This window comes from Ambystoma mexicanum, chromosome 6q (assembly GCF_040938575.1).
Source record: "Ambystoma mexicanum isolate Mex_15411 chromosome 6q, UKY_AmexF1_1, whole genome shotgun sequence".
Classification (NCBI taxonomy): Eukaryota; Metazoa; Chordata; class Amphibia; order Caudata; family Ambystomatidae; genus Ambystoma; species Ambystoma mexicanum.
The window spans coordinates 394,359,439-394,386,759 of record NC_090937.1 but is presented as its reverse complement, the minus strand read 5'-3'; the positions used below and the strand labels follow the sequence as shown (position 1 = coordinate 394,386,759).

Here is a 27,321-nt window from a genome sequence, read left to right as displayed (position 1 = left end):
GGAGACTATGGTATGGCAGGAGGCAAGTAACATAGGGGGAGAAGAAGAGGTGTGAACCCTGATGGCATGGAAATTGTTGGTAGCGGAACTGTTTGTAACGATACCAGATCTGACAGAATCCACTGAAAATCTAACCCCACCACGCGGTGCGGATACAGAGTGAATAGAATTAACAGGCTCGTAAGGGGGGGTGGGACAAGGGGAGCAGTGACAAACTGTGTAATGAACAATGTGAAAATTGTACTATTGATATTTGCACTGCGTATTTGGTTTGTATTGGCTTTGTTTGTTGAAAATGCAATAAAAAATGTTTTTAAATTATTATTTTTTTTTAAATCAATTCCTCCTTCCAGTCTGGCCATGTCCCAACCAGACTCAAGGAAACGTGGGTTCATCCGCTTCTAAAAATAATAAAAACTCCCTTGACCCCTCGGCCCCAGGGAACTACAGGCTTATTACCACTGTCCCTTTTCTGTTAAAAATTCTGGACAAAGCAGCCTACCTGCAAGTCCAACAATTTCTTGAAGACCACCACCATCTGGGTCTACGCCAGTCCGGCTTTCAGCCACGACACAGCACTAAAACAGCACTACTTGACCTAAAAAATCAAATGGATGACCTTGGAGACGCAGGCAAACCTGTGCTCCTCCTTCTCTTAGACCTCTCGGCTGCCTTCGATCTGGTGGATCACAAAACCATTTGCCATCATCTTTCCTCAGCAGCCAACTTCTCCCCTAAGGCCTGTACATGGATAACCTTGTTCCTACATGAAAGAGTAATTAAGGTTTTCTCTGAATCCTCTTGTGCCACCCCTATTCCCATTAAATGTGGAGTCCCACAGGGCTCATGCATAGCCCCCACCCTCTACAAAATCTTCACAAGGCCCCCTGTTCGGACGCCCTGGGCATTTCGTACACCAACTATGCAGATGACACTCGGGTGCTCATCCTCCTTTCGGGCGACTATCCAACGGACATGAACACCCTCAAATCCATCTATGCAACAATCCAATCCTGGATGGCAGAAAACTGGTAATGTTTCAACAGTGAGAAAACCGAACTTCTACTTATTGGTTCCCCTCCACCTTGGATAAACTCGACAAGCAATACTGCTCCATCACTATTAATGACAATCCCCATCAATGTTTCACCAGTCATCAAGACATTGGGCGTGTATCTCGAACCAAACCTTACCATGGACCGGCAGGTTAATGCTATCGCATCCTCCGCTGCATATCACTCAAAATTGCCCAATGCAGTCAGACCATTCCTCTCCCAACAGGACTGCCTCAAAATTGCTAGGGCAATTATTGGGTCGAGGCTGGATTACTGCAATGACCTCTTTGTTGGGACCTCAAGCAAGAATCTGGCCAAACTTCAGTTAGCTCAGAACAATGCCCTGAGGGCCACTACAGGCGTCTCACGCAGAGACGACATCTCATGGGCTCAGGGGTCAGAAGGCAGGCACACTGGCTCCCAATCAAGGAAGGATTGTCTTCAAAACCCTCGCCCTGACACACAAATGTCTCCACGGTCTGGCTCTCCCTTACCTAGCACAAAGAATCATCAGACATACGCCATCCAGACCATCCAGAATAGCATACTCCAATCAAATCACTGTTCCCCTCACACGCAGAGTGTGTGCAGGCGGTACCAGCTTCCCAACCATGGCCGCCACCTTTTGGAACACCCTCCCTTCCCAGATTAGGATGACTGACTGTCACGCAGCCTTCCGGAAAGCCATTAAAACTAGGCTCTTTGTTTAAAAGGGCGTTATTTACACTTTATGAATCTATGTCCGCATCTGATCAACGTCCTTCAAATGTATTATGTAACATAAAAATATGTATTAAGAAATATTCTGTTGGGCCGCTATCTTGTAACCCTGAATAAAGCCTGCTTTCTCTCCCTTGTAGCGCCTCGATGCCTGTGGGCTGTAGTGCGCTCTACAAATACAAAAATAAATGAATAAACCTTTCCCTCCTTAATAACTCAATACTAACCCAAGGGAAGAAGTAGTCCCTTCTGGAGTTTCTCTTGTCGATAAGAAAAAGTAGTTTCAGCACAGCAGCAGGGCTTCACCCCGCAGTTCAAAGGTCCAGGAGGATGCAGCAAGCTTTGTTGACGGTGTCTTCGTCGGGTGTTTCTTCCAGTGATCGATTCTGACTCTACTCCCAAAATCCTCACCTTTTAAGCAGGTTTCTCTCATTTATGCACAGCCTAGGTTGTCAATCACACAGCAGTGACTTTATTCTTGCTGTCTATCTAAATGAATTGTTAGATGTTATGTCACTGGTGTCTCTTTATGTGGTAGTTCTACAGTTCCTTTTAACTTCTGTTAGGCATGGGAAATGGGGTGTAATTGATATTTGGTGGTATCATATGTGCAGACATGTATATTTATATATCCACTGGTAGTGGTTTTATAGATTTCCTGACCCAGAATGCAAGATAAGGAATATGTTGGATGCTCATATTGATCAGTAAGAACATTACCAAGAAAAGTAATTTGTTCATTTTTGGTGCGCCCTGTTTAAGGTGGTGAAAGGCCTCTGAACTTTTAACTGGAACTGCTATTTTACTTAACCACAATGGCATACCAAAACCATGTGGCTATATGCCAAAATAAATTCTCACCTATGTGTTTTTCCTCCATAGCCTCAAGAGCAGACCATTCTGATGCCGACTGCTTCCTGTGTGTGTTTCTAAGCCATGGTGAAAAGGACCATATTTTTGCTTTTGACGCAAAGATTGAAATTCAGTCTCTGACGAACGTGTTCAAAGGAGACAAATGCCCGAGCTTGGTGGGAAAACCCAAAATATTTATAATTCAGGTAAGCAATACGTTTCTTACTTTCAATTGACAGCGCTAGGAGGATTGCAACCTGTGTGGTATTAAATATCATTCAAGAGGACAAAGTCATGTGTCATTTCGAATGTATTATCTGACTGTGTCTTAAGTAAGGCATTATATAAACTTATTTTCCCAATCATCCTGTTTAACACCACAGTCCTATTGACTTGCTACTATGAAGTTACAACATTAGACCACAGCATTACATTGACCTAATTGTCAAGCCAGAAATAAAAAAGGTGACCTGCTAATTTTCCTGTCCTCTTCCCATTTGTATATTGTTAAGCTGCAAACAAGGCTGTAGCATCCTTTCCTTCCTGCTGACACAGCACACTGCATATTTCTGTCCTCCCATGCGAGGCTGCCAAAGGAAAGCAAAAGAAGGATGTGTAGGGCATGAGACTTGGGGTTCTAGCATGCACAGAGTGAGGGTACAGATTGCTCCAGCCAGAATAAGCAGAAATGCAAGCAGATGTAACCATTGAATAAAATCCTGCTTTGAACTCATTCACTGCCTTCCTATCTCATTGTTGACTCACAAAACTGTGACTAGAATGATCAGAGCAATGAGCAGTGAGGACACCACCAGTCAAGTCAACGGGAGGAGTGTGGGAGCAGAGCTTTAAAAAAAGAGAAGTCTTATACATCATCACACAATGGCAATGCCTCCAGCCATCTTGCCCACAACAGGGCCTCAGCAGTACTCTGGCAACACTGTGTTGCTGGGCATATACGGAGGAAATCCACGACTCTTGCAAGGATAAGGGTGATCACATTGCTGGATCCCCAGAACATTCAGCGCAAATTCCAACAACTGTATCTGCAGTATGCCTCCCAAATAAGATATGTGAGGTTGTTAATATTGGACGAAATACTGCGTTCTATGTCTCTGATGGAGTGACTGCCCAGCATATTAGTGCTATTGGTCCCCTGACAAAGACGTGGTGAAACACACCTATATTTCAAAACCGGTCGGTCTTGAAACAGTTTTGGATATGTGATCGTGTCCCATTAAATAGCTAATAAGATCCAATCCAAAAAGACAAAAAACATACATTTTTGAATATTGTCTATTAATTGGTGGTGTTATGAAATGTCATTTTGTGATTTGTATAAATGTGAATGGAGAATGTTGGAGAATGGAGAATGTTGTTGAATGATTGATTTAGGATATATTATCTAATTGTTCTGTGGGAATGATTGGTGTCATCTGCATTTTATAGTTGTGATTTCACCTGCATCTGAATGTAGTTTCATTCTTTGATTCATTCATGATTTATTTTCATCAATAATTTTGTATCATCTTAAATATTTTTTTATACTGATTTATAAAATGATGTCCTCCTGGATCTCCTTTCTGCTAACATGACAGTAGAAAAGCAGCATCAAAGTTTGCATAGATGTTTTGGAAATGCAAGACTTTCCAGAGTCCAGAAAGGACACCCTACTGATGAAGGCACTTGTAAAGGAGTGTCTGTATATCTTTCAAATGCCACCCCTAGAGAAAAACTCGGGGTTCTGAGCTGTCCGACAAGAATGGTCAGACCTTTAAGAGACTAAAGAAGAGGTCCATCCAAGTTCACTGCAGTAGAAGACCAGTACCCAGTAAGTTGGTTGACGAGTTCCTGAATGCAGCAAGTGAGTCGGCAAGTAAGTGAAAATTCAGGGACACACCAAACATGCTGGTTAGAGATTTTATGGTAGTTTGATATCATTGGGCACAAATGCAGAGGAAGCTACTGCAAAGTGTTAGGGGAGTTTTCCTAAAGTCCTACTGTCAGTAAGACTTTAGTAAACTATCCCAGTGGTTTGTAGATCCCCAACTCTTAGTCTCAGTCTGTACTAACTCAGGACTTTGGTAGAGTTGCAGAGCAGTCAGGCTTATCTTAAGAGGAAGATGTGAGCTGTGGTTAAGTACACTGAATCTAGTTAGACAGGCACAGCAAAGAAGCACTTACACCACCTATAAGTTATATAAAATTATATATGTATTATCTATACACTAGAATCACTTAAATACTTTAGACATTTATACTAAAAAAAACTTAGGAATACTTGATAATACACTCCAAAGGACACTTTCACTTTTGTGTTAGTTCACGGTTACATTTGTAGCAACGTTAGAAAGGGAAAAGACAAGGTTATCGTATTATCGGTAATTGCACACTCATGCTGTTTTCTACGGTTTATATGGTAATGCATTTACCCTGCAAACACATATAGTAAAGTTGCTTGAAGGGAGGAAAATGGTTAGTTAGTGTAACATGAGCTTGGTTCAAGGTTTTAGAGAGGGTTTCTTCTCATAGTAAGCCCTTTAAGTCCCAAAATGCAACCTTAGCTAAAGGCAGCTCGGAGAGGGCTTGAAGTCTTGACAAGCGGTGAATTACAAAGAGTTCCTGTGGATTTCTTCCAGTCGCTAGTGTTACTGAAGCAGTAAATTATCAACTAACAAGGGAGACCTTAAAATGGACTCTAGGAAGGGACACAAGCAGTGGCTTGGGTCTGAGGTAAGAGAGGGTTGCCCTGGACACTCAGTGGCACGCCAACGCTCTGGTGTGACTTTACGGAATCAGGTAAGCAATTACTCTCCCCCCCCCCCCCCCCCCCCACAGTACCTTAGGTTAGAAGAAAATGTTTGTGCTGGATGCTCCACAATGTTGCAGCTCTGGACCCGAACTCTGGATTATTTGGTCTGATGACTGAAGGCAGGACAGTGGGCGGGATTTCTTGGCAACAGTCTCGAAGGAGGACCTGTAACATGACTTTCAGCAACGTCTTGGATCACTCTGTGGTGTTGGCGTTTATTCTGCAGCACCAACAAAGGACACGGATCGCCCGGTCAATCTTCTTCGCTTCCTGCACTCCGAGGCTCTGATGAGGGGGTCTGGGCGAGTTGGATCGGATTTGGGTTCAGAAAAGATTTGGATGGATTTGGCCTTTCCACGACGATGCACTCAAAATGGGTAGCAGGTCTCCTGGTATTGGGGTTCTGCAGCTCTGAAAACGCCTAGGACCTCGGGAGATGGCTTGTTTCAAAGTTCATCTTGGGACTGATTGTTCCCACTAACCAGAGGGAAGGTGTCATCCTCTTCGGGGTGCTCCTCTGTCGCACAGAAAACGGGCTCAGGACAGCAGTGGTCGCTTCATGGTGTTGCAAAGGGTATGCAGGCTTCTATTTCCGTCATTGTCTTTTTCTTCTTCGGTTACTTCAGCTTCCAGTGGTTGACTTGCTTTGCACTCCAGAAGCCTCACCTTTTATGCAGTTCCAGCACACACTTCTCTTCAAACTCTCAACGTTTTACAGAAAGGGGTGTTTGGCTCTCCACTCAGGACAGCCATACCCCCTGTGGGAGCTGGACCTATTCAGACACTCTGGCAGATAAAGGACAGGGGGGTGGAAAACTCCTTCCCTACTTCTTGCCTGCCCAGGCACTCTGGAGTCTCGGCAGGATACCCAAGGGTTTTGGCCAAAGGCAAAACACACACACATAGCTCCCCCTCCCAGAATAGTAGAAGGGCTTACAAAGAACAACCACGCTAGTAATGGCAAAAAAAAGAAGGGCGGCCCCAAGTTGCTACTGAGGGTGGTGTGTTCCAATCTCTGTCTATAAAGTTTTTGGTGAGAAAATATGTATCTCTCTATCCCTAAGAACTGTAGTTACATGGGGATATTAAAATAGAATCTTAAAGGAGGACCCTGAGGGTCCCCAAGAACACTGCCCATAAGGTGTTGTGTGGTGCATTAGAAGAATATAGATGCCTTTTAAGAGCTATGGAGTAGACAACCCCCATAGTACAGGTAAAACGCAAAGTACAGAGTTCCAAAAGACGGAGCCTAAAAGAATGAATGAGTGGAAAAAAAGCTCCACTAATTCAGGATTGAAAGTAAAAGATCCAGAAGTCCAGCAAAAAGTGTTGGGGGTCTCATTAGGAGAGGGGATGAAGCATAATAATGATAAATCTCCCTAACACACGGCAAGAGCCCCACACTTGAATTGTGTTCTTGGCACTGAGTGTTGAAGAAGCTGTGTTGCTCAAAAGGAAGGGAAAATCAGTACAGTCTGCAGAAAGAGCAGAGGCGTAGCCAGCATTGTCTAACAAGTGGGGCCTGAAGCTAATGTAGTTGGGCCCACCGAAGTAATATTAACATCTGTAAATGCCCACACAGTGCTGCTGAGTGGGCATTTACATGTTTTGAGTGGGCCGTGCCCACTCAGGCCCTACCCTGTCTACGCCTCTGAGAAAGAGGACCGTGCAGAAAGCGAATAGAGGAGAAACATAAGGCATGTAGTGAGTACAACCCGCAATCCAGTTATGGCAAAACTCACAAGGGGGTTCTACTGGTGTGGCAATCAAACGCATATTGCCAGCAGCAAAAAATGCTCTCCTTGCCCTCCCAGAATGACTTATTGGATTTGCCAGAAAATGAGCCACTTAGTAGAGGTATGTTTTGGCAGCCCAATAAACAAGAAAAAGTAGACCACGTCAAAGAAGAAACATCCAGCCACAGTGATGTAAAGGAGAGTATTGATTATAACAGAACAACGTATGAAGAGCAAATTAAATAAACTGTACTGTGACATCCGTGTGAGTGGAAGAAAGATCCAAATGAATGCAGGGGACCACATAATCCTTTCAAGAGAACCCTTTGAGAACCTGTAGGGTATAAAGTAGAAGAAAACAGAATAAAGAAGGGCTGGTGGCAGTGGATATTTTTCTGCCATGTTTCTTTTAATTCTTGTATGCACTTTTGCATTTTACCACTTAATGCCTTTTAGATGCACTATATGCTGTAAAGGGCTGTGCCACGAGATGTATGCTTGTCCTTTGGCCATCTTGTATTTTGGCCTTCTTCTTGTGCTCTTGGGGCTGGATTTGCCATATATGCCAAGCTCTTTCTTAGAGCGTCAGCTGTCCTGGGCAAAACAGCTGTTTATTTGTGGCCAGATGTGGGGACTGGGACATGCCAAAGTGGGTCTGTTGCTTGGCAGATGTGGTGGCCATAGGCTGTGCATGATTGGACAGCATCGGCCAGTTTGACTTATGCAGATCCTTACCATTGGTGGGCCTGGGGGCGGCTCCAGCATGCATCCTGGATAAAAGGCGGATTTTTGCAGCCATTTAACAGACTGTCGTTAGAATCGGGACCCCTATGAAGAGGAGCATCTGCAGCCATCCATCACTGTCTTCACCTACCGCCCCAGCGAAGACCTACTTCTTTGGAGCTGCACAGAAGCCGCACAGGACGAGATCCGACTCGCGCACAGGGCCCAACAGGAGCCAAGACTGCCCAAAGGACAGCCACTACAACGTTACCAGGACCCCACTTGGGGCTTATAGCAATGCTTACATGCCTTGAGAAAGACCCTCGGGGTCGAAACACGTGTCGGCTGACCAATCAAGCGTACAAATGCTAAAGTAGTGTTTTCATAAACCCTCACCATTGTATTGAGAAAAAACGCTCAGAATATCAACAAAAAAAAAGCGAACTTGTATCGCATCAACTATTGTGTTAGAAAGAATCATTTCAAAAATCTTTAGCAAGATAACCAGGAGTAAACCCACTTTACCTACTTACCAAATTGGGGTCCAGGCTAAACTCCAACCCACTCTTGTGATCTTGCGACACCGGAACACTCATCCAACTCAGATAAAAGTGGAGCTCAGCACGGGCAGGTTCTATTTCTAGAGCCAATCCAGCCCGTACTTCTTTGGTGCTTTGATCCCTGGACTGGTGGGAATAACCAGTCTCGACCCCTGCTCGAGGACCCTGTCTTCGGAAATGGCCCGGAACTACCCTGTAGGCTGAGCAGATTCCTCTAGGGCTACATTGCTGCATCAGTCACCAGTTTTGAGACTCTACAGACCCTCGACTTGTGAAACAAGAACCCTCCCACCCCCTGCATTTGCAGCTCTCCAGCACAAAAATGGGCCTTGCAGTACCAGTTTCTTTGTTTTTATGGCACAAGGGTTGTTAGGCAAAGTTTGTATCCAGTACTCGCTGGGACCACTACACATAACTAGGACTACAGGTGTAAGCAAAACCAACCTTTGGTATAAGTATGTACCACACAGTTTCTGGTAGCGAGCTGAGCAGCCAGGCCTATCTCGAGAGGGAATGTGAGCTTGTAATGATGTTACACAAAGGTCTACAATCACAAGTATTCAGATAGACACTTAAACTCAGTGTTTCTTGGTAAAACACTTCTTAATTTATTACACAGTCATTTAGAAAACATTCACTAAAAGAGGCAACCAATATCACACAACAATATACTACAATACTTTTACACTAACCGATTCTGAAACATTTAAGCTACTTTGAAGGAGGAGCAAAATGGCATTCAGAGGGTTTGAAGTAGGAGCATAAAGGCATAAGTTAATAAAAACGAATATTACAGTTACTTTAAAACAGTGCAAATAGAGTTCACCAGAGGAGTTGATTCAATGCAATAGGTAGGCCAAAGTCAATGGTCTAGAGTCTTGTATAGGTAAAACGGTTCTGATATTAAAACGGAAAAGTCTTTGCCACGGTTCTTAGAAGTAGTTCATGGAAGAAAGGTTCATATGTTGGGTCTCAAGCTGACTAGGCCTGCAAGTTGCCAAAGTTCCACAAACTTTCGCGGTGAGAGGTAAGTTCTCTCGGTCCAGTTTTCACACTACCTTATATTGAAGAGAAAGATGGAGCTGAAGACTTCTGTTCCTGCAGATCTCGCTGTTCCTCAGCCTCAGTCGTGGAAACAAGAGGGAGGAGGTTGGGGGACTTCTGCACTATGACTGGTCACAAAGCTGGCAAACTGGCAATTCTTCGAGTCCGGTAGCTGTCTTCAAGCACACATGCTGGTGTCCTTCTCCCTGGTTAATCCTAACCAGCTCCGAGAATGGTATTCAGTTGGCTTACGAGTTGATTGGTCGTACCAACTCAAAGGAAGAAGTCGTCCTTGAAGGGCTTATCTGTCAAGGTGAACGTAGCGATTCGGACCCGCAGCAGGGCTCCACCGGGCAAACCAATGGTCCAGTAGTTGCAGCAGCCGTCCTCTTCCAGCTCGTTGTCATGATTCCTGCCCCTCATGTCCCCAGCCCTCGAAGATGTCAGGCTGGAGCCAGGCCACGATCACCTACATGGCCCTCAAGGGCCTCTCCATCCCTCCAAAGACCCACTTGGAGTCAGAGTTGGCGCTTGTGGCACCAGACTCACTCACTCCCATAGGATAACATTGGGGATTGGACTTGTAGTGCATTGCTGGGGACAAGATGGATGCCCCCACATATTTCGGTTCCCAGAACTGCATGTGCGGTCTAGTCTTTTGGGTGTGGTTCAGCCCAGAGACACCTGGGATATCCAGAGACTATTTAAGCCACACCCAGGCTGAGAAACGTGCTTTGCGTTTTCTGCACCTGCAGCGTGACACTCACTGTTCGGATCGGTCTCCAGTAGGCCTGCATCTTTCTTCTGCGCTCAGCTCCTGCAAGAACAAGAACGCCATTAGGAACAGCCTTACCTTGCGGCGCTTCTGCCCATCATTCATCGCTCCTTCTGTTCTGCGGGCATCTTCGGCGGTGTCACTCCCATCCCGGCACGCCGCTTCCTGAGGAAAAGGGAAAAGAACAGAAAAAAGGCATTAGTAAGCATTCTGCAAATCTTTGCTTATTTTTAAATACTGTACGAGCTTCAAACGCTTACCTGAATCCCAGCCACTCTGGGGGAACTCTGTCACCGGAACTTCTCATCCATCTGCAAGAGGGAAAAGACACTCCAGGTTAGCGTGGAAACATCTAGAGGCGCTGCATACCACGCTTACCCACCGCATTCGTTCTTCATAACTGGCATTCACGCTGAAAACATCATGGCACCTAAAAGACACAGAAAAAGAACTCAGTTCAATGCAAATACGAAAGGGGTGCATCGCCCATCGCGCTCTCACTCACCTTCAGCGCTACTCATCTCAGCAGCACGCTGCCATCCCCGGATGCCGGCCATCATCTAAGGAAGGAAAGGAACTAAGTTAGAGAACTGTTCAAAAGACTCATTATACTTACCTGTCGGACTCTTGCCAGTGAAGTAACTAGGCAGCAACGAGCCTGCATCAATCAACGCGCCTCTGCGCTGAAAGCAGGACGGAGAGCACACTATCCAAGAAAACAAAGTGAGCTGTTGATCAAAGGGAAGGGTTGGACCCCGGGGAAGAAGGGGTTCAAGCACACAGACAATAGGGAGTTAAACTCTACCAATCCTGTGTTTCAGGCCCAGTCTCCAGTCGAATAGCCTCCAGGGAAGGGTTCGAGGTCGTAAGAGGTCAGAACAGGCTGAGTGACATCCCCGTGGATACCAGGTGAGCGTTACACTCGTCTTCGATTCTTTCGTTCCAGTGGTTGACTATGCCTTCCAAGCCAAGAGACTCGCCTTTTAAACAGTTTTCTCCCATTCATTCCAGCCTAGCTGTCACTGACCCAGCAGGGTGGCTGTCCTTGCCGGGCAGTCAGCCAGCCAATCTCACCAGAGTGCATTCGGGTCTCCTAGGAGACTAAGAACAGGGAGTTTCGGGCACCTCCCTCACTTGCTGCCTACCCCAGACACTCGGACGCCAGAGGCGGTCTTCAGTCCTGAAGCCCGCCAAAGGCATAGAAACAAAGGGAACAAACCTGGTTTGGCACGCAGAGACAAACTCTAGAAGGACCTTACCAAAAAGAAGTGGCGAAAAAAGAAGACCGGGACCTGTTCCAACAAAGGAGGCTTAGGCGCCATCTTGAAAAACATGGCTCTCTTGATTTTTAGCTACCGGTGTTCGCGGTCAGGAAAAATCATGGTAGTTCGTTGTAAAGCCACTGCCACCAGCCATTTTGATAGGAAAGGGTAGCATTTGACTGCTACATGAGTTTCTAGACATAGTGGATACTAGGTAACCCCTCTGGCACTGGTAAGATAGTGTGTGTAGGGTCTAGGAATTTAAAAAGACTAAAGTCAATTTAACTTTACATTTTCTGGGAAACAGTAGTTTATCCCAGAGAAGGTATTTAAACCTTGGGACAGCCTAAAAAGCTTCCCTGTGTCACTGCACTGAGGGTGCTGTGTGACACACATGAAAAGATGAAAATACGATGCCTATGGAGTTATCTAAAACTCCATAATCAAAGAACACAAGGGTAAAACGCACATCAAAATACATGAGAGAGTGGGGAAAAAAAGCTCACACTCTCTCCAGGTAAAATAAATCGAGTCCTCAAAATCCAGCAAAGTTGCTGGAGGTCTCTAAGGTGAAGGGAATTTGAGAATTCTCCATAACAAGGGTTGACTTTCCAAAGTGGCCATTGCTAATCACTGCCCTCATTATGTCCGGTGAGGGAAGGGGGGTGGGGGGGGTTTCTCTGAGGTTATCAAAAAGGTGCTTGTTCCTTCTTCATTGTGCCAGTCATCCAGCTGGCCAGTGCCAGGAACAGTCTTGCGCAAAGCAAAGAGCCGCCGACTAGCTGCACCCACAACCTGATGAACCCTAGACCTCCTTTAAGGGAACCAAGACACAGCACAGGGCCCAGTGATTTTTGGAGCTTCCAAGGTTGTTCCTGAGTGAATCGGAGTACAGGGGGTGAGTAAGCATGCTAGTTTTTACCCCTCCCACCACAAACCTGCAAGTGATTTAACGGTTGTGAAATCCTTGCTCTACCTCTCCCTCGCCTGAACCATGATCAGTAGAATTCAAGGATCCTCACCTGGACTTCCTTTTAAGGTAGTTGGATTGAGAGAGCATCTCCCAATAACCTTACTTTCATTGTTATTAAACTATGAGACACTTACAACTGCCTGTTGACTTTGCTAATACTTTGTTTGTTTAAAGCCTGCTAGCCTTCTGAAAATGGATGTATTGGGACCAGTGACTTAAGGGCACTCAGGCCCCTCTTTTCTTGCAAGGGCAAGGGCGAAGTCAGCCCATACACTTTTGCGTTTAAACACTGTTGCTATTTTCCTTTGTGCTGCTACTTAATTCCTGTTGACTTGATGTATTGTTATAAGGTTATTAATTTTAACTGTTTACCTTTTGTTAAATTGAATGGCACCCTGCAGCTTAGATTTCATTCAATAGCATTTTGCTCTCTGCTGGATCCTGCACTCTGTGCTACCTTGTGTGTTTGGCCACTACATTTCCCATGTAGCTTTTGAAAGGCGCTTTAGGCGTGTGTCATTTTACTGGCATCCTGGGCCTTGAAATGGTATTCCTTAAGTATCTGATACAACTATGACTCTGTTTACAAAATTAATTCTAACAGTCGTCGTTCATCTGTTTTGTGTAATCGATTGTCGTGCACAAGAGAAACCTGATCATTAAATAATAACCTTGGGTGTTGAGAAATGTGAACCAGATTAGGGTCTCTGGCATGCTGCAAGTATCAGACAAACCAGCTGATCTGAAAGGTGTTGATCATAAAATGACTGAGTAGAATCAAATCCACACTGCTTAACATGAGATTGGCCATACGCAATGATCAACCAAATCAGCCACTGCAATTACAAACAGGCCTAGATATAGTGTTTATCACATGGTTCAGGGACAGTAGCCCTGCCCTGTTTCATGTATCGCTTCCCAAAAGCGTCACCATTAAATTGATTAATCATATGACCCATAAAGTTATCATCACTCCCCTCCCAGTAACGCACAAAATACCTTGGAAAGCTTTAACAATTGTGTGGCCTTTAAAGGCTTGAGACGGACTAGTTTTATTCAGCGATTTCAACATTTGGCATGAAATATCATAAAACAGGGATGACATAGATTCATTGTTTTTTTTCCCCCTTCACACATATTGAGATACTGTCTGGGCATAGTTTTATTTAGAGGCTCCGGCGTGGAATTCTTAAACTGTCAGTTACACAGTCAGATCATTATCCTAGATTGATTGCCATTATCCCGGAATTACCTGCGTTGCATATGAATAAGTCACTTCCTATAAAGATGTGTTTACGCACCATTAAGGACCTTGCAATGATTTCAGTGCAAGATCTTAGCTATGTCCTGCTATCCTCCACAATCAATACATTCTGTGAAGAATTCATTTCAGCTGATATGATTAATCTACAAATGATCTGTGATACCTTTGCTGCTATAAAGGTCAAGTGTAAAAAACACAACACTTCATGTTATACCGCAACCCTGAGAGTTTTAAATAAGATTATTGTAGGAAAGAAAAGAATTGGAGAAAATACAGGGATATCGCATCCCTTGCTTCCTCCAAGCTGGCATTAAAACCTATACAAAAAAAATCTTTGTGGCAAAATCCTGTTTTTTTACATAACAAATGGAACAGTACCATTTACAGTCCTGGGACACTACTGCAACTATTAGTAATTTTTGCAATCCTCACAACATAATTCCTAGAGCTCTGCCTATGACTAAACTGGCATTCACTCATTTTTTCGTAGAAATAATCAATCAAATCCAGCAGGAAATTCAAAAAAAGTGAGCCAATCCTTGATTATGCCTCTTCCAGAGATTATTCTGGAGACTAAAGCTCTGTACGATTTTTCTCCAAGCTTCCCGACGCTAATTTAATGTTGACTCTAAAACTACTAATTTAAACCATGACCCCATTATTTTCAGGTTGATTTTGGTAATTACATGTGTTAATCTTTCACTTTAATAAGGGGTCTCACTTAAATAAGGGGTCGTTACAGGGGCTTTTAAGTCCTCTACGGATACCCCTCTTTTGAAGAAACCTTCCATAGACCCAGGTGTGCTACAAACCTAACGACTAGTAGCAGGATTGCTGTGGCCAGCCACAATTTTAGCTTACTGAAATATGCTGGCAATGGTGCTTTTACCATAATGATCATGCTGGATGTTTCGTCAGCCTTTGATTGTGTTCAGGCTATAAGATATTGCAGGTCTATCTCAAAATGCACTATGTTGGTTTTGCTCTTTTCTGACAAATCATACTCAATTGGTCAAACTTGGGAAATTGCTTTTCAAATCCAATCTCCTGTGGGGGTCCTCAAGGCGTGTCGCTTTTCCCATTGCTTTATATTATTTATTTTGAACTAGTGAATTCTATTCTTTCTGAATGAAACCTCCAATATTCCATACGTGAAGATACACAGATTTATCTGCGATTTAATAAAACCACAAATACTCACAAAATCAGAGCCACTGCCGTAATTCTGAAATTATACTGCTGTGCACTGCCACTGCCGTAATTCTGAAATGTAATGCCTTGCAGTGCCACAGCCGTAATTCTGAAATGTACTGCCTTGCACTGCCACAGCCGAAATTCTGAAATGTACTGCCTTGCACTGCCACTGCCGTAATTTGGTGTGATGTATTTCCCAGCACAGCCACAGCATTAACAATTGTGTATAAGCCATCACTCTGTACTATCCCTTGAAATAATTCAAGCTCCAGCCCCTGTAGCGCAATACCTGGCAAGATATCTCTGTATGCTCATGTGTTTGCCTTTGCTTTAGGTCTGCCTAGATCCCCAGCCTCTTGGCATCCACTCGCAGACACCAGATTCCGATCCTAGCCCCTACTAGCGTGCCCATGCACCCATAGTCAATCGATCTGCTCAGACAGCACCCTTCCATCAGCCAACATGCAATACAGAGTGACCCTCCATAAAGACGCCCCCTACCCTCCCTCCTCACCACCATGCATGCCACGCCAGCGCACAGGCTACCATTCAGCCAAAAACGACCCCCACACTCTAGACAGGCAAAGCCGCAGGTCCAACCTGAACACCATCCACACTCCACCCAACCCATGCCTACCCACCTGAGAAACATACTCCTAGGTGCCCGGTCAGGGGTCAGGCCATGTCCAGATCACTCCACGGAAGGAACCCCAAAACCCTTCCCTCCACCCACACACAAGCACCAAACTCCACTAAGCACAGACCAAGATACCAGTGCACCCTACCCCAGCCATTCCAAAAACTCATCCTCTGCCTCCACTCGGCTCAACTACGCTCTGATGAACGCACGCTCACTCCCTGCACATGCCTCTGAAATTGGAGACCTGATAAGTGACCTTGATCTCGATCTTCTCGCCATCTCCAAAACCTGGCTACATGAAGCTTCTGACCCGGCCATAGGTCTAGCCCTCCCACCAGGGTACACCATCTTGCACAAAGACAGAATTGGTAACAAAGGAGGGGGAGTGGCCCTCATCTCTAAACACTCTGGCCATTCGACAAGTAAACTCATTCTCAGATGAAAACTCAGATGCCCTGTCTGCCAAAATTTCACTCACCCAACAACACGATCTCTCCACATCATTTATTCCTCCCCCTGTTCCGCTACTAGACTTCCAAAACAATCTTCTTCACCATCTAGCAGACAATATAAAACCTAACACCAAAACCATTCTCCTGGGCGACTTCAACCTCAGACTCAAGGACCCAAAAGACAAGCAAAGTGCGTTATAAGGCCCTCCACAATCTGGGCTTCCTTCAGAAAATCAGCGACGCTACACACACACAAAAGGTTGCATATTAGATTGGATAGCTGACCATAACTTCAACATAGATATCGGCTCCAACACTCCCCGCCAGTGGACCGACCACCACCTCATACACTTCCACCTGCCTACTATAGCCACCACCAAACCCAACACCTTCACACCCCAGGCGTTCGCCAGATCCTACAAGCTCCTCACCAAAGAATGGCTCCTTCCTCTCATAGTCATCTGCCCTCAAGCCACCGTTCTCCAAAGACCCCCTAGCCCTAGCAGATTGCTACAACGCCACCATCCAAGCAGCAGTCGACACCACTGCCCCCATACAGAAACAAAAAGCCAAATCCAAGAAACATGCCAACTCGTGGGTCACCAAAGAACTACTAGATCTTAGATCCTTCAAGCGATCTGCCCTCACCAAATGGCAGACTTGCCCCACAGACTCCATGCTACAAGCCTACAAAAGCATTGCTTAACTCGTTGCAATTTTCAAAGAACTGTCAGCTCCACCCACTAACACACAGGAAACCATCAAAGATGCTACCTGGTGCAAAAATATTCAAACAGCCATGCTGATTAAAATAGATACCCTCAGGGAAAAAGATCAACTCCCAATTTCTTGCATTGCCAAACACCCACGCTCATCTTGAATTTGTCCTCAACCAACACAACAAAGACAGAAAGCCATTTGCCTTTAGAGAAGTAACCGAAACTGAAGTCCTAGACATTATGAAACACATCAATGTTTGATCTTGATCTTCCAGGAGTGGATTCCTGCCACTATCATTCCCACTCAGATTTACCCCTCATTCGAATGCCTTGTCTGCAGGCTCTCTATCTCTCCTAACCACTCTCTTACTATTGCTACTCTCTACGGGCCCCCTGGTCAAATAACCTCTTTTCTCTCAGATTGGGCTGACCTCTCCTCCGCCCTCCTGGTCGCAACCACCCAACTCCTCTTCCTTGGGGACCTAAACATCCACCTCGATTCTCCCTGTCCCTCATCTCCTCTCTTTCGTGACCTCTGCGATTCCCTCTCTCTCTCTCTCTCCATCCTCCCCTCTAGCCCTACACACTCTGCAGGACACACCCTTGATGTCTTGATCTCCTCTGGCCTCCCCCTCTCTACCTCTCTGACTACCCCACTCTCATGGAGTGATCACTGCCTCCTCTCCTCTCATCTCTCACTCTCCTCCCCCCAAGCCAAGCCTACCCCTACACTGCCACCTACCTTCATGGACATCCGGCCCATAAAGCGCGTGTCAGTTGAGGCTTTCGCTGCCACCTTCTCTCACCCTAACCCCCCACCCCCACTGGCTGATTCACACCCTGACACAGCCCTGGCCCTTCTCTACTCCTCTATTTCTGATACTCTAGACGTCGTTCTTGCCCCTGTCATGAGGATCCGTTTGAAGCCCAAAGCCAAGTGCAACTCTTGGTTTGATTCTGACCTAGCCACACTTAAAAGTAAGTCCAGGGCGGCTGAGAGGAAATTGAGAACTTCTTGCTCATCCTCTGACAAACTGGCCTGTCGCCTGCTCCAAAGGCAATACCGACTCTGTTCGCACTAAGAAGAGAGCACACATTCAAGCCCGTGTCTCTGCGGCATCTAACAACTCAGCCGAACTCTTTAAAATCTGCAAGGAGCTGGCCAACCCTGCTGCAGTCTCTACCCCCCTATTGCCTCCCAGGCTCTCTGCAATGCCCTTGCCTCTCACTTTATCTCTAAAACTCAAGACATCCTATCCACCCTCTCCTCCCTATCCCCTTCGCCCCATCTACATCTGTACCTTCTGACCCTCCCTCAGACACCCCCCCCCACCCTCCTTCTCATCCTTTCCTCGTTTCTCCCCTGATGAGGTCGCTAGACAAGTCCGATCTATGAAAGCCTCATCAAAACAGGTTCATCCATGTTCCTCCAAAACCATCAAGGACCATATTGACACCCTTGCTCCGGCCCTTGCTGACTTCTGCAACCTCTCCTTTGCCTCTGGATCCTTCCCCCCCTCCTCGCTGAAGCACTCCCTTGTGCATGCTCTTCTCAAGAAACCCACAGCGGAACCTTCCGATCCCGCTAACTATCGCCCAATCTCCATCACTCCCTTTCTGTGCAAACTCCTGGAAAAGCTGGCCATCTCCCAGCTTAACCTTCACTCCGATTCTGTTGGCTGTCTCCACGACCACCAGTCTGGCTTCAGAGCAGCCAGAAGCACGGAAACTGCTCTCCTGAACATCCGTGGACACATGCTCTCCAACCTTGACTCTAACATTCCCTCTGTCCTCATCCTCCTTGATCTCTCTTCTGCCTTCGACACAGTCAACCATACCATCTTGCTCAACCGTCTCCGTGATAACCTGGGTATCACTGATCAGGCTCAGGCTTGGCTGACCTCTTTCCTCTCTGACCGACCCTCCCAGGTCCAACTTGGGTCCTTCCTATCACCCATCTTCCTCTCTACCTGTGGTGTCCCTCAGGGTTCTAACCTCTCACCCTGGCTTTTCAACCAATACCTGGCAACTCTCGTCCACTGCATTGCCATCTTCTGCTCAAATTTCAAGTGCTACGCTGACGACACTCAGCTAATTTTCAGGCTGCCCTCGGCCACCTCGTCTCACACTCTTATCTCTGAATGCCTAACTGCCATTCAAGATTGGTGCACCGCCAATGACCTTTGTCTGAATGCCAGTAAAACGGAGATCCTCCTAATTGGCACACCTTCACCATCCTTTCCCCTCACCCTCTGGCCTGCTTACCTGGGCCCTCCACCCATCCCCACCTGTTTGGCTAAGAACCTCGGGGTCATCTTTGACTCCACCCTTTCCTTCTCCGCCCACGTCTCCGAGTTCTCTAAAAAGTCAAACTTCCTACTGCACCTCCTCAGAGGTACTCTACCTTTCCTCTCCTTCCCACAGAAGCTCATGGTATGCCAAGCTCTGGTTCTCTCTAGGCTGGACTACGGTAACAGCCTCTTTCTAAATCTACCTTCCTCTACTTTCCGCCGTCTGCAACTAATTCAGAACAGAACTGCGAGTCTTGTCCTTGGCCTTAAGCCCTGGGATCGTATCTCTCCAGCCTTGAAATCTCTTCATTGGCTCCCAGTGCATTCAAGGATTAAATTCGAAACCCTCTGCATTATCCACAAGGCTTACTGGGGCCTGGGTCCAAAATACCTTCAGCTATCCCTCTGCAAATACCTCCCCTCTCGATCTCTCCGCTTCTCTGCCTCTAATTCCCTCAGGCTCAGTCGTTTTTCTAAGAAACGAGCTGGGGGCCGATCTCTTTCTTCAGCTGGGGCCTCCCTCTGGAACAGCCTCCCTACAACCCTAAAACTTGAGGAGAACCACCTCCGGTTCCGGAAGCACCTTAAGACCATCCTCTTTGCTTCTGCTTTCGCCCCCCCTCTCCTCCGCTGACTCTGGTCTCTCTTGGTACTGTGCACCTGGCCACCCTCTGTCCACCGGGACCAGGCTCCTGCTCATCTTTTCCACCCTCCTGCACTGCCTCCCGGCCCCCCTTTGCACTGGGGTCTGTATCTGTACCCACACAGTCCCCCCTCTTCATCCCTTGCACTTACCTGACCTACCCTGTCTGCTTCCCTCAATTTAGCACTTGCTGGATGCACTACTTTTTTCTTTATTTGCTGTTTTTATCATGTATTTATCAATATTTATTTCTGCACTTTCCACTTTCTCCCCCCTCCCTTGCACTTTTTCCCCGCACCCTCTCCCAAGCACTTGCGCGTTCTCAATGTCACTGGGCCTAGTAAGATCGTTGTTTTGTTTTCTCCCCTGTTCCCCTCCCTTGCCTGGTCGCGCTCTGAAACACATGTGTATGAGCGCCATATAAATAAAATATCAATATCATCAAGCCCTCAGCTCGCAAGGGCGACACCTGCCCTGCAGCCCTCATCAAAGACTGTGCAGACACACTAGCCCGGTTCCTCACAGCATTCATTAATGCCTCATTCTCATCAGCATTATCCCACCAGCTCTCAGAGTCCTGGGTTCGCCCACTATTGAAATAACCCTCCCTTGACCCCAACTCACCGAATAACTACAGACCCATAACCACCTTTCCATTTCTGCTTAAGATATTAAACAAAGCTACCTACTTGCAGATCCAACATTACCTGGAAAGCAACAATATTCTAGGCAAGAGAAAATTAGGTTTCCGTCCCCGCCACGGTACAGAGACTGCCCTAATCGACCTGAAAAACAAAATAGAGGATACTACAGACAAAGGAAAGCCAGCGCTGCTCTTGCTCCTGGACCTGTCTGCGGCTTTTAACCTGGTTGATCACAAGACCCTCTGCAGACACCTCCAGGATGCAGCCCATTTCTCCCAGGAAACCACAACAGGGATCACGTCGTTCTCGAGGGAAGAGTCATGAGAGTGTTCTCTGACCAGGCCAGTGCTACCCTCACCCCCATCCATTGCGGAGTCCCCCATGGTTCTTGTACATCACCCACACTGTACAACATCTTCCCCCTACCCCTCTTGGCTCTGAAAAATGTGCAATGGTGATGTCATACATGATTGTTTCTGCCGATATTTGCATAGAAAGGAAGATGGATGCACATGAACTATTTTACTGTACGGCAGCCAAGTAATGTGCCATTGTAATGAAAAGACTGCTTATATACATTAATTTGGTAACATGGCTGCATTTTTCGCTTGTGTGTTCTGTGCCCTGTCTGAAGGCTGCCAGCCACTTCTCACCATGAAAACCTTTGACAATTGGTGGGTTCACCAATTCAATAAGTACTTTACAGAGAACACTTACTAGTTTCTCACTACATTGTTTTGATAGAGAAATGTAATCCTCTTCGCCACAGCATCACCAAATGAAGCTTGCCGTTCATTATCATCCATTTCATCTTCCTGTAATCGATCTAGCTCCCTTTTAAACTCAAATACCTTTTCTACATGCCCATATACTTTCTCTGCAGTGTCTCTTGAGCGGACAAATCCCTCAACCCCTGTGGGACATTCATGTCCGTTAAATCACTCCATATGTCAACTAAATACGTTCCCATCTATGCTATCAAAATATTCTGTTCAGGAATGCCTCCTTGGTCAGAAATCGCAACTAAAACTCCTGATTCAGAACCCTCTTCTATGTACTTTTTAGCCCACGTATACAATTCTCTCTTTCTGCCTTTAGATAATGTGCCACAAGTCACTATTCTTGGATGTGCTCCCTTCCCTTCAACCACTACAGGTGGAGCAGAACCACCTGGCAAAGAGTCAATAGATAGCAGAGGCAATACCGCTGGCGGTGCAGACGGAGCTATGTGGACGGCAACTGTCGGCAAGGGTGCAGGAGGGGGAACAACAACGGGAGGAGGCAAATAAGGAGGTGTTGCAGTTGAAACAGTTCTACGTTCATTCAATAATTTATTAAATAACCCATCTGATGTATGATAATCTTGAGAGGGATATATCTTTTGCACATCTAATTGAAAAGCCCTATCCACACTTTTAATTGATTCTGACTGTACCTGCTGATCATGCAAAAATGCTTTCTCGGCATTCGTCATGTGTCTACGTGCATGCTTTTCTCTATTTTGAGTAGCTGCATAGCTTTCTTCCTCCAATCTCTAACTGCATCAAATGCTGCAGGCCTAGCCTTTTTCTCAACAATACAGATTCTAAATGCTCTAGGCGGGCAATGTTAAAATTACAAAAGACTGGCCACTGAAGTTGGGGAACATGTCTGGTCTGCCTGTGCCAAATTTCATTAAATACGATAGTTCATAGGCCATACTTACAATACATTAAATAAGCCGGCGACCCATCGGGTGGCGCCGGTTGGCCTTGTTTCAAAGATTGTCTCTCTCTCTCTCTGCGGAATAATACCCTGAAACAGGATGCCAATTTCCCAGGCATATCAAATCACTGTCTTTACCTGGCGTTGTTTGTATTTGCAAAAACAAAACTGCAACCAATATCAGGACTTAAGAATCTGGGCACGACTCACCCGATTTCAAATTTCCAAGGGGTCTGATCGGATTACAAATCGTCGTGGCTGGTGTTTTCGCAAAACAGGCCTCGATATGGGGACCCTCGTTGTGATATCCTACTAAACGCTGCTCACTGTCCAGGGATCAGGCGTGCAGTACTGCAGAGGAATCGTGTTTCACTTTGCAGGGGCCCGTCACTCTCCGATCCCAGTCCGGCAGCCTCGTCTTCATCTAGCAATGTGACATCAACCCTGAGTGTCCCAATTCGGGCACCATCTGAAAGATTAAAAGAATATCGAGGCTTAATAACACATAATAGAAATACGCCAGTCATGAGTACTATGGTACAAGTACACTTTATTTTACAGAACAGCTTTCTGGCTCTCAACACCCTGCAATGTGTGCAGGCAGACACTGTGAGATGAGAGAGTGCTGGACATTGAGTATTTATAACTTTTTCTTACAATCCCGGACACATCGTCCAGCCCCTCTTCGTGTAACACATTTACCTAGGGTACATAGCCTTTCCACATAACTAATACATGTTCAAACATTCTTTGAATAGTTTGTTGTTTTCTGTTAAACACTTCATATGCTTTTCAAACATTGGACACAAAGGTAACAGTCCTTATTTAATTTACTTATTGTCTACCATTTGTTCTTAAGTTTAAAGTCAGCTTAGTTTCAAGGAGCGAAAACAAAGATTTCTGCAAAAGCACATGTTCAGTTATTTATCATTCTGTTTCGCTATTTGAACGGGGAAGACAATGTTAGTACAGATGGCATCTAAATTACTGATTAGTTCGGTTCTTGTTTAGCTCCAAGGTTTCCTTAGTGCAGGACAAACTATCCACTTCAGCAGCTTCAGCATGTTTACCTACGTTGACACAGTACAATGTTCATTTTGCTCTGCTGGAGCCGAAAACACAATTTCTAACATGGGACAGAAAGCAGGAGTTAATCAAAATGGCAGATAACTTAAAATGGCAGTATTTCAGGTTCATTCAAATACAATTTACAGTGCGATGCGAATGTGCTTAGGCCAATGCTTACTATCCGGCGGTATTCATGCAAAATATACTTTTACAAGGCCCGCATCTAGTCCTTTCTCTGTCAGCTGCCAATACTCTGAGCTCAGCAGGAGGATACCGCACTACCTTTATCCTAATTAACTACTGGGGGTGATGGCGTGTTTCCTAGTGCTGCGTACCCCGAAGCAGCACCTGTGTCTCCTGCATTAGGCCAACCGTATACTGCACAGTTTTTGTATATTTAAACCCTTATGTGAAAATTTCACACTAGTCTCGATATATTCTGCGTTATACTCCAGTCCCAAAGTCACTGGGCCTCATTACGAGTTTGGAGGTAGCCATGCCGCTTTTAGCAGCATGGCAACCTCCAAACTGGAGTCCGGGTCCCGCAAAAGGGGACTTACCAGGCCATTCCAACCTTGGAGGGCCCCGTAATTCCCTTTCGCGGGACCCGGACCCAGTACATCCCCATTCCCATTTGAGCCCCCATAGGGCTCAATGGGAATGGGGAGGATGCTAACAATGGGCCCGTTAATGACTGGCCCGTTGTTAGCATCCTGGTCTGACCAGGCGTGCAGAGTGGGACTCGCTGGCAGACCTCGTAATGTGGCGGCCCAGAATGTACGATGCTGGTCCCTTACCGGCACCGTACATTCCGTGGCCGCCTTTCTAGTAATGAGGCCCACTGTCATTGCTTTAATCATTACCCCACCACATCTGCTTTGTCTAAAAGTACGTCTCAAGGAAAATGCAGGTTCACTTATCCATTCGGCTCTGTCTGGTCATCCGCTCCTGCCGGGCAGTTCCTTGCATCCAACATGCTGTCACATCCTCTGGAGTTTCGAAGAAATGCGCCTTGTTTTTGTGCATGACCTTCAGCTTCGCTGGATATAGCAGCATGTAGTTGAAGCCAGCCTCACGTAACCTTCTTTTCACCGACACATTGCTCAGACGCTGCTTTTGTACTAAGAAGGTGTAATCCATGTATGCCGTGATGGACACTGACGCTCTGCTTCTCGTTCCCCCTTTGCAAAAGTGCTCCAGGATTTTCTACTTGTCTTTATAGTTCAGAATCTTGCCGATGATCGGACGAGGGGGGGCTCCCGGTAGTGGTCTTCTAGCTGGGGCCTTGTGCGCCCTCTCTACTGTGAACCCTTGGGTGAGCGACCCACCTCCAATCTCCTGCAGCAGCATATTTTTGATATAATTTGTCGGGTCCTCTCCTTCGGTGAGCCCCACTATACGTATATTATTCCTGCGTGCTCTTCCTTCTGCCTCCTCCGCTTTGCTCTCTAGGTTGTGCCCTCTCTGTTGCAATGTGGAAACTTCCTTGGCGTTCGCCGTGCAGGTGCTCGTGTTAGCCTTCACTTCCTTTTCTAGTCCCCCTGTACATTCTGCTAGCGCCCTAACATCTTGCCGCAAGAGATTAACATCCACACTGACGGCATCAATCTTAAATTCTAACGAGGACATCAGTTCTGCAATGGCAGCATCGATCTTGCACTCCCATGACGACTTTACCTCTACGGTGGCTTCCACGATCTGTAGATCGTTGCGCATCGTGGTTACTTCTCCATGCATTCTTCGCCCTTCGGTTTGGTTTGGCAAAGCTGTCCATAGTCTGTTGTTTCCCTTTGGCTTTACCCAGTTTAGACGCCATTGTTACCTCCATGTATTGCACTGCTGTGCCCTCAGCCACTGACCATGCTGCTCCTCAGGCACCCAAGTGGGTGCCTGGGGAGCGGAACCCTTCAGTGATTGTCTGTTGTAGTCTTCTACTCTGCTTCTTTGGCAGCTTGGTTCCAATCTAGTGTGCATGTAAGAGGGTAGCTACGTGCATTAGTGACAGTCTGCTGTGCCTGCGGTAATCTCTACCATCACCTTTCAATACTTAGGTCAATTGTGAGGTTTAATCAGTGTGTCTGATCTGCCCCGGTCATGTGGAAGTGTCGCTTGAGTTCGCCTAGTTGTAGCAGCGTCCACCGGGGACAGTACTGTTCTAGCTGTTGTGAGGCCACAGTTGTGCACTTCTGTAGTGCCCATGCTCTGCGATACTCCTCGATTCGTGGCTCTGTCAATTACTTCAACTTGAGACACCGGCCGAGTCTCCTCCCAGGAACGCTGTTGACTTTTGTTAGATGCTTGTATCACACTGCTTCGATGAATGGCTGGTGCTACATTTGCATCCGCTCTGCCGGAACACTGACTGCGCTTTCGAGTACATGGCACTGTCACAGTGTAGAGGGCCCGTTTATCCCTCTGAATGTTATCAATTGGTTATGTCCCAGCAATGCATTCGCTGGTTTGACTACTGCAATGTGCTTTTCTCTGGCACTTCCTCCAAGAATCTCTCCAAGCTACAACTTCTGCAAAACCAGACCCTATGGGCAGCACTGGGCCTAAAATACTCTGACAACATCTCTGTCACGAGACAAGAGGCACAATGGCTACCTACCAAAGCGAGAATTGAATTCCAAACTTTAGCGATCACGCACTGTTTGCACAAGAACACCCCCTCCTACCTCGTCACCCGCATGTCAGCTAAAACGACTGTGCGCCCTCTGCGCTCCTCTTCCAGCCTCGCTCTTCAAATGCCCAGATTTCATCTTAAAAGAGCTGGTGTTACCAAGTTCGAAGTCACAGCGCCTCTGTGAAACACTCTTCCCCATCCACATCAGGAATGAACCTTCACACCCTGCCTTCAGAAAACTCCTGAACACCTGGTTATTTAACAAATATAACTAACCTGCACATCTTTTTTGACCTGTTCAGACTGCATCTGCATACCTCCATACTATGTACAAGCGCCATGATACCTCTGGGTTTGGGTGCTACACAAATGCATAAAATAAAATAAATAACTTACTGTAGCATTTAGATTGATATTTTGTACTTCGGATAAGAGTGCTGTAAAAGTCAATAATAAATCAATTATCTCTTTAAAAAGGGAGACAGGTTAAATATAAAATGGGGTTACTTATTTCATACCTATCTATATAGAATGCAATCGGTGGTGAAACTGGGTAGAGAGAAAAAAAGGAGCCCTTTTTGACTTTCTTGTGCATTTTATGTATTGTTGGTGGTTACTAAAAGGTGCCACATGCTGCTTCAAGACGGAGTATGTAGTAAGGTGGCTCTGGTTGATTCTAAATGGCTTCAGGCGAGCATTTTGTTTAGTACTTTGTGACAATGTGGGGGGGTGTATTGCAAGGTTGGGTGAAAGTGTAATTTTAACCTCTGAAATGTATATTTTTTGTTCACCAGGCAACATGATGGGAGAGGTACGTCTGCTCGTAATGGAAAAAGACAAATGTTTAACTACCTGTGCTTATCCTTTGTGAATGTTCGGGCATGTATATTTTACTAAATGGAATTCTCTCAGAAGTGTACTGTTGAGCTATTGATGAGAAGGTAACTTTGCTGTCCCAGAGGGCAGATATTGACTTAGTATGTATTTCCCTGCCTATCAGGCGTGCCGTGGCGAGACACACGATGAACCTGTGATTGCCAGCGATTGTGTTGACAGCAAGGATGAGCTACTAAATGAAGTTCAGGTGGATGCTGCTGCGGTGTACACATTGCCAGCGGGTGCAGATTTTCTCATGTGTTACTCTGTGGCTGAAGGTACATAACACATTTTATGTCTAATGATATTGTAAATGATTGTTATTGTAACTCTTAGATATGTGCACAGCATTATTTAGTTTTGTCACCTACTAAAGAATATCTCAGCATTTTCAAAGTGGCACAATGTTCATAATGTGGCGATGTTTTTGGCGACATGCAGAGTTTCAAGTCACTATGTAATGATCACAACGCTCAGATTTGGTGCATATCTGTAGCCTGCTACAAAGGGACGATTGATCGGCACTGCAGGAAGCTCCTTAGACAGGCTTCTCTTCAAGCTGATGTCATCAATTCGGAGAAGATCCTCTCCCACAGCATTGGTGGTTTGTGAGAAGTCCTGATGGAACTCCTCCCATCGGAATCAAGTAACCTATCTCCCTGCTGCCTCCCAACCAATTGCATCTCAT

General features: G+C 46.0%; 1 protein-coding gene across 1 annotated transcript in view; it reads left to right on the top strand.

The window, feature by feature from the left end:
* CASP6 (caspase 6) overlaps positions 1 to 27,321 on the top strand; it is a 161,127-nt gene that overhangs the window by 94,126 nt on the left and 39,680 nt on the right. Inside the window, exons 6-7 of the mRNA XM_069630880.1 lie at positions 2,658 to 2,833; positions 26,758 to 26,911. Of these exons, the coding sequence (XP_069486981.1) occupies positions 2,658 to 2,833; positions 26,758 to 26,911 (330 nt within the window). The remainder of the gene's footprint in view (positions 1 to 2,657; positions 2,834 to 26,757; positions 26,912 to 27,321) is intronic.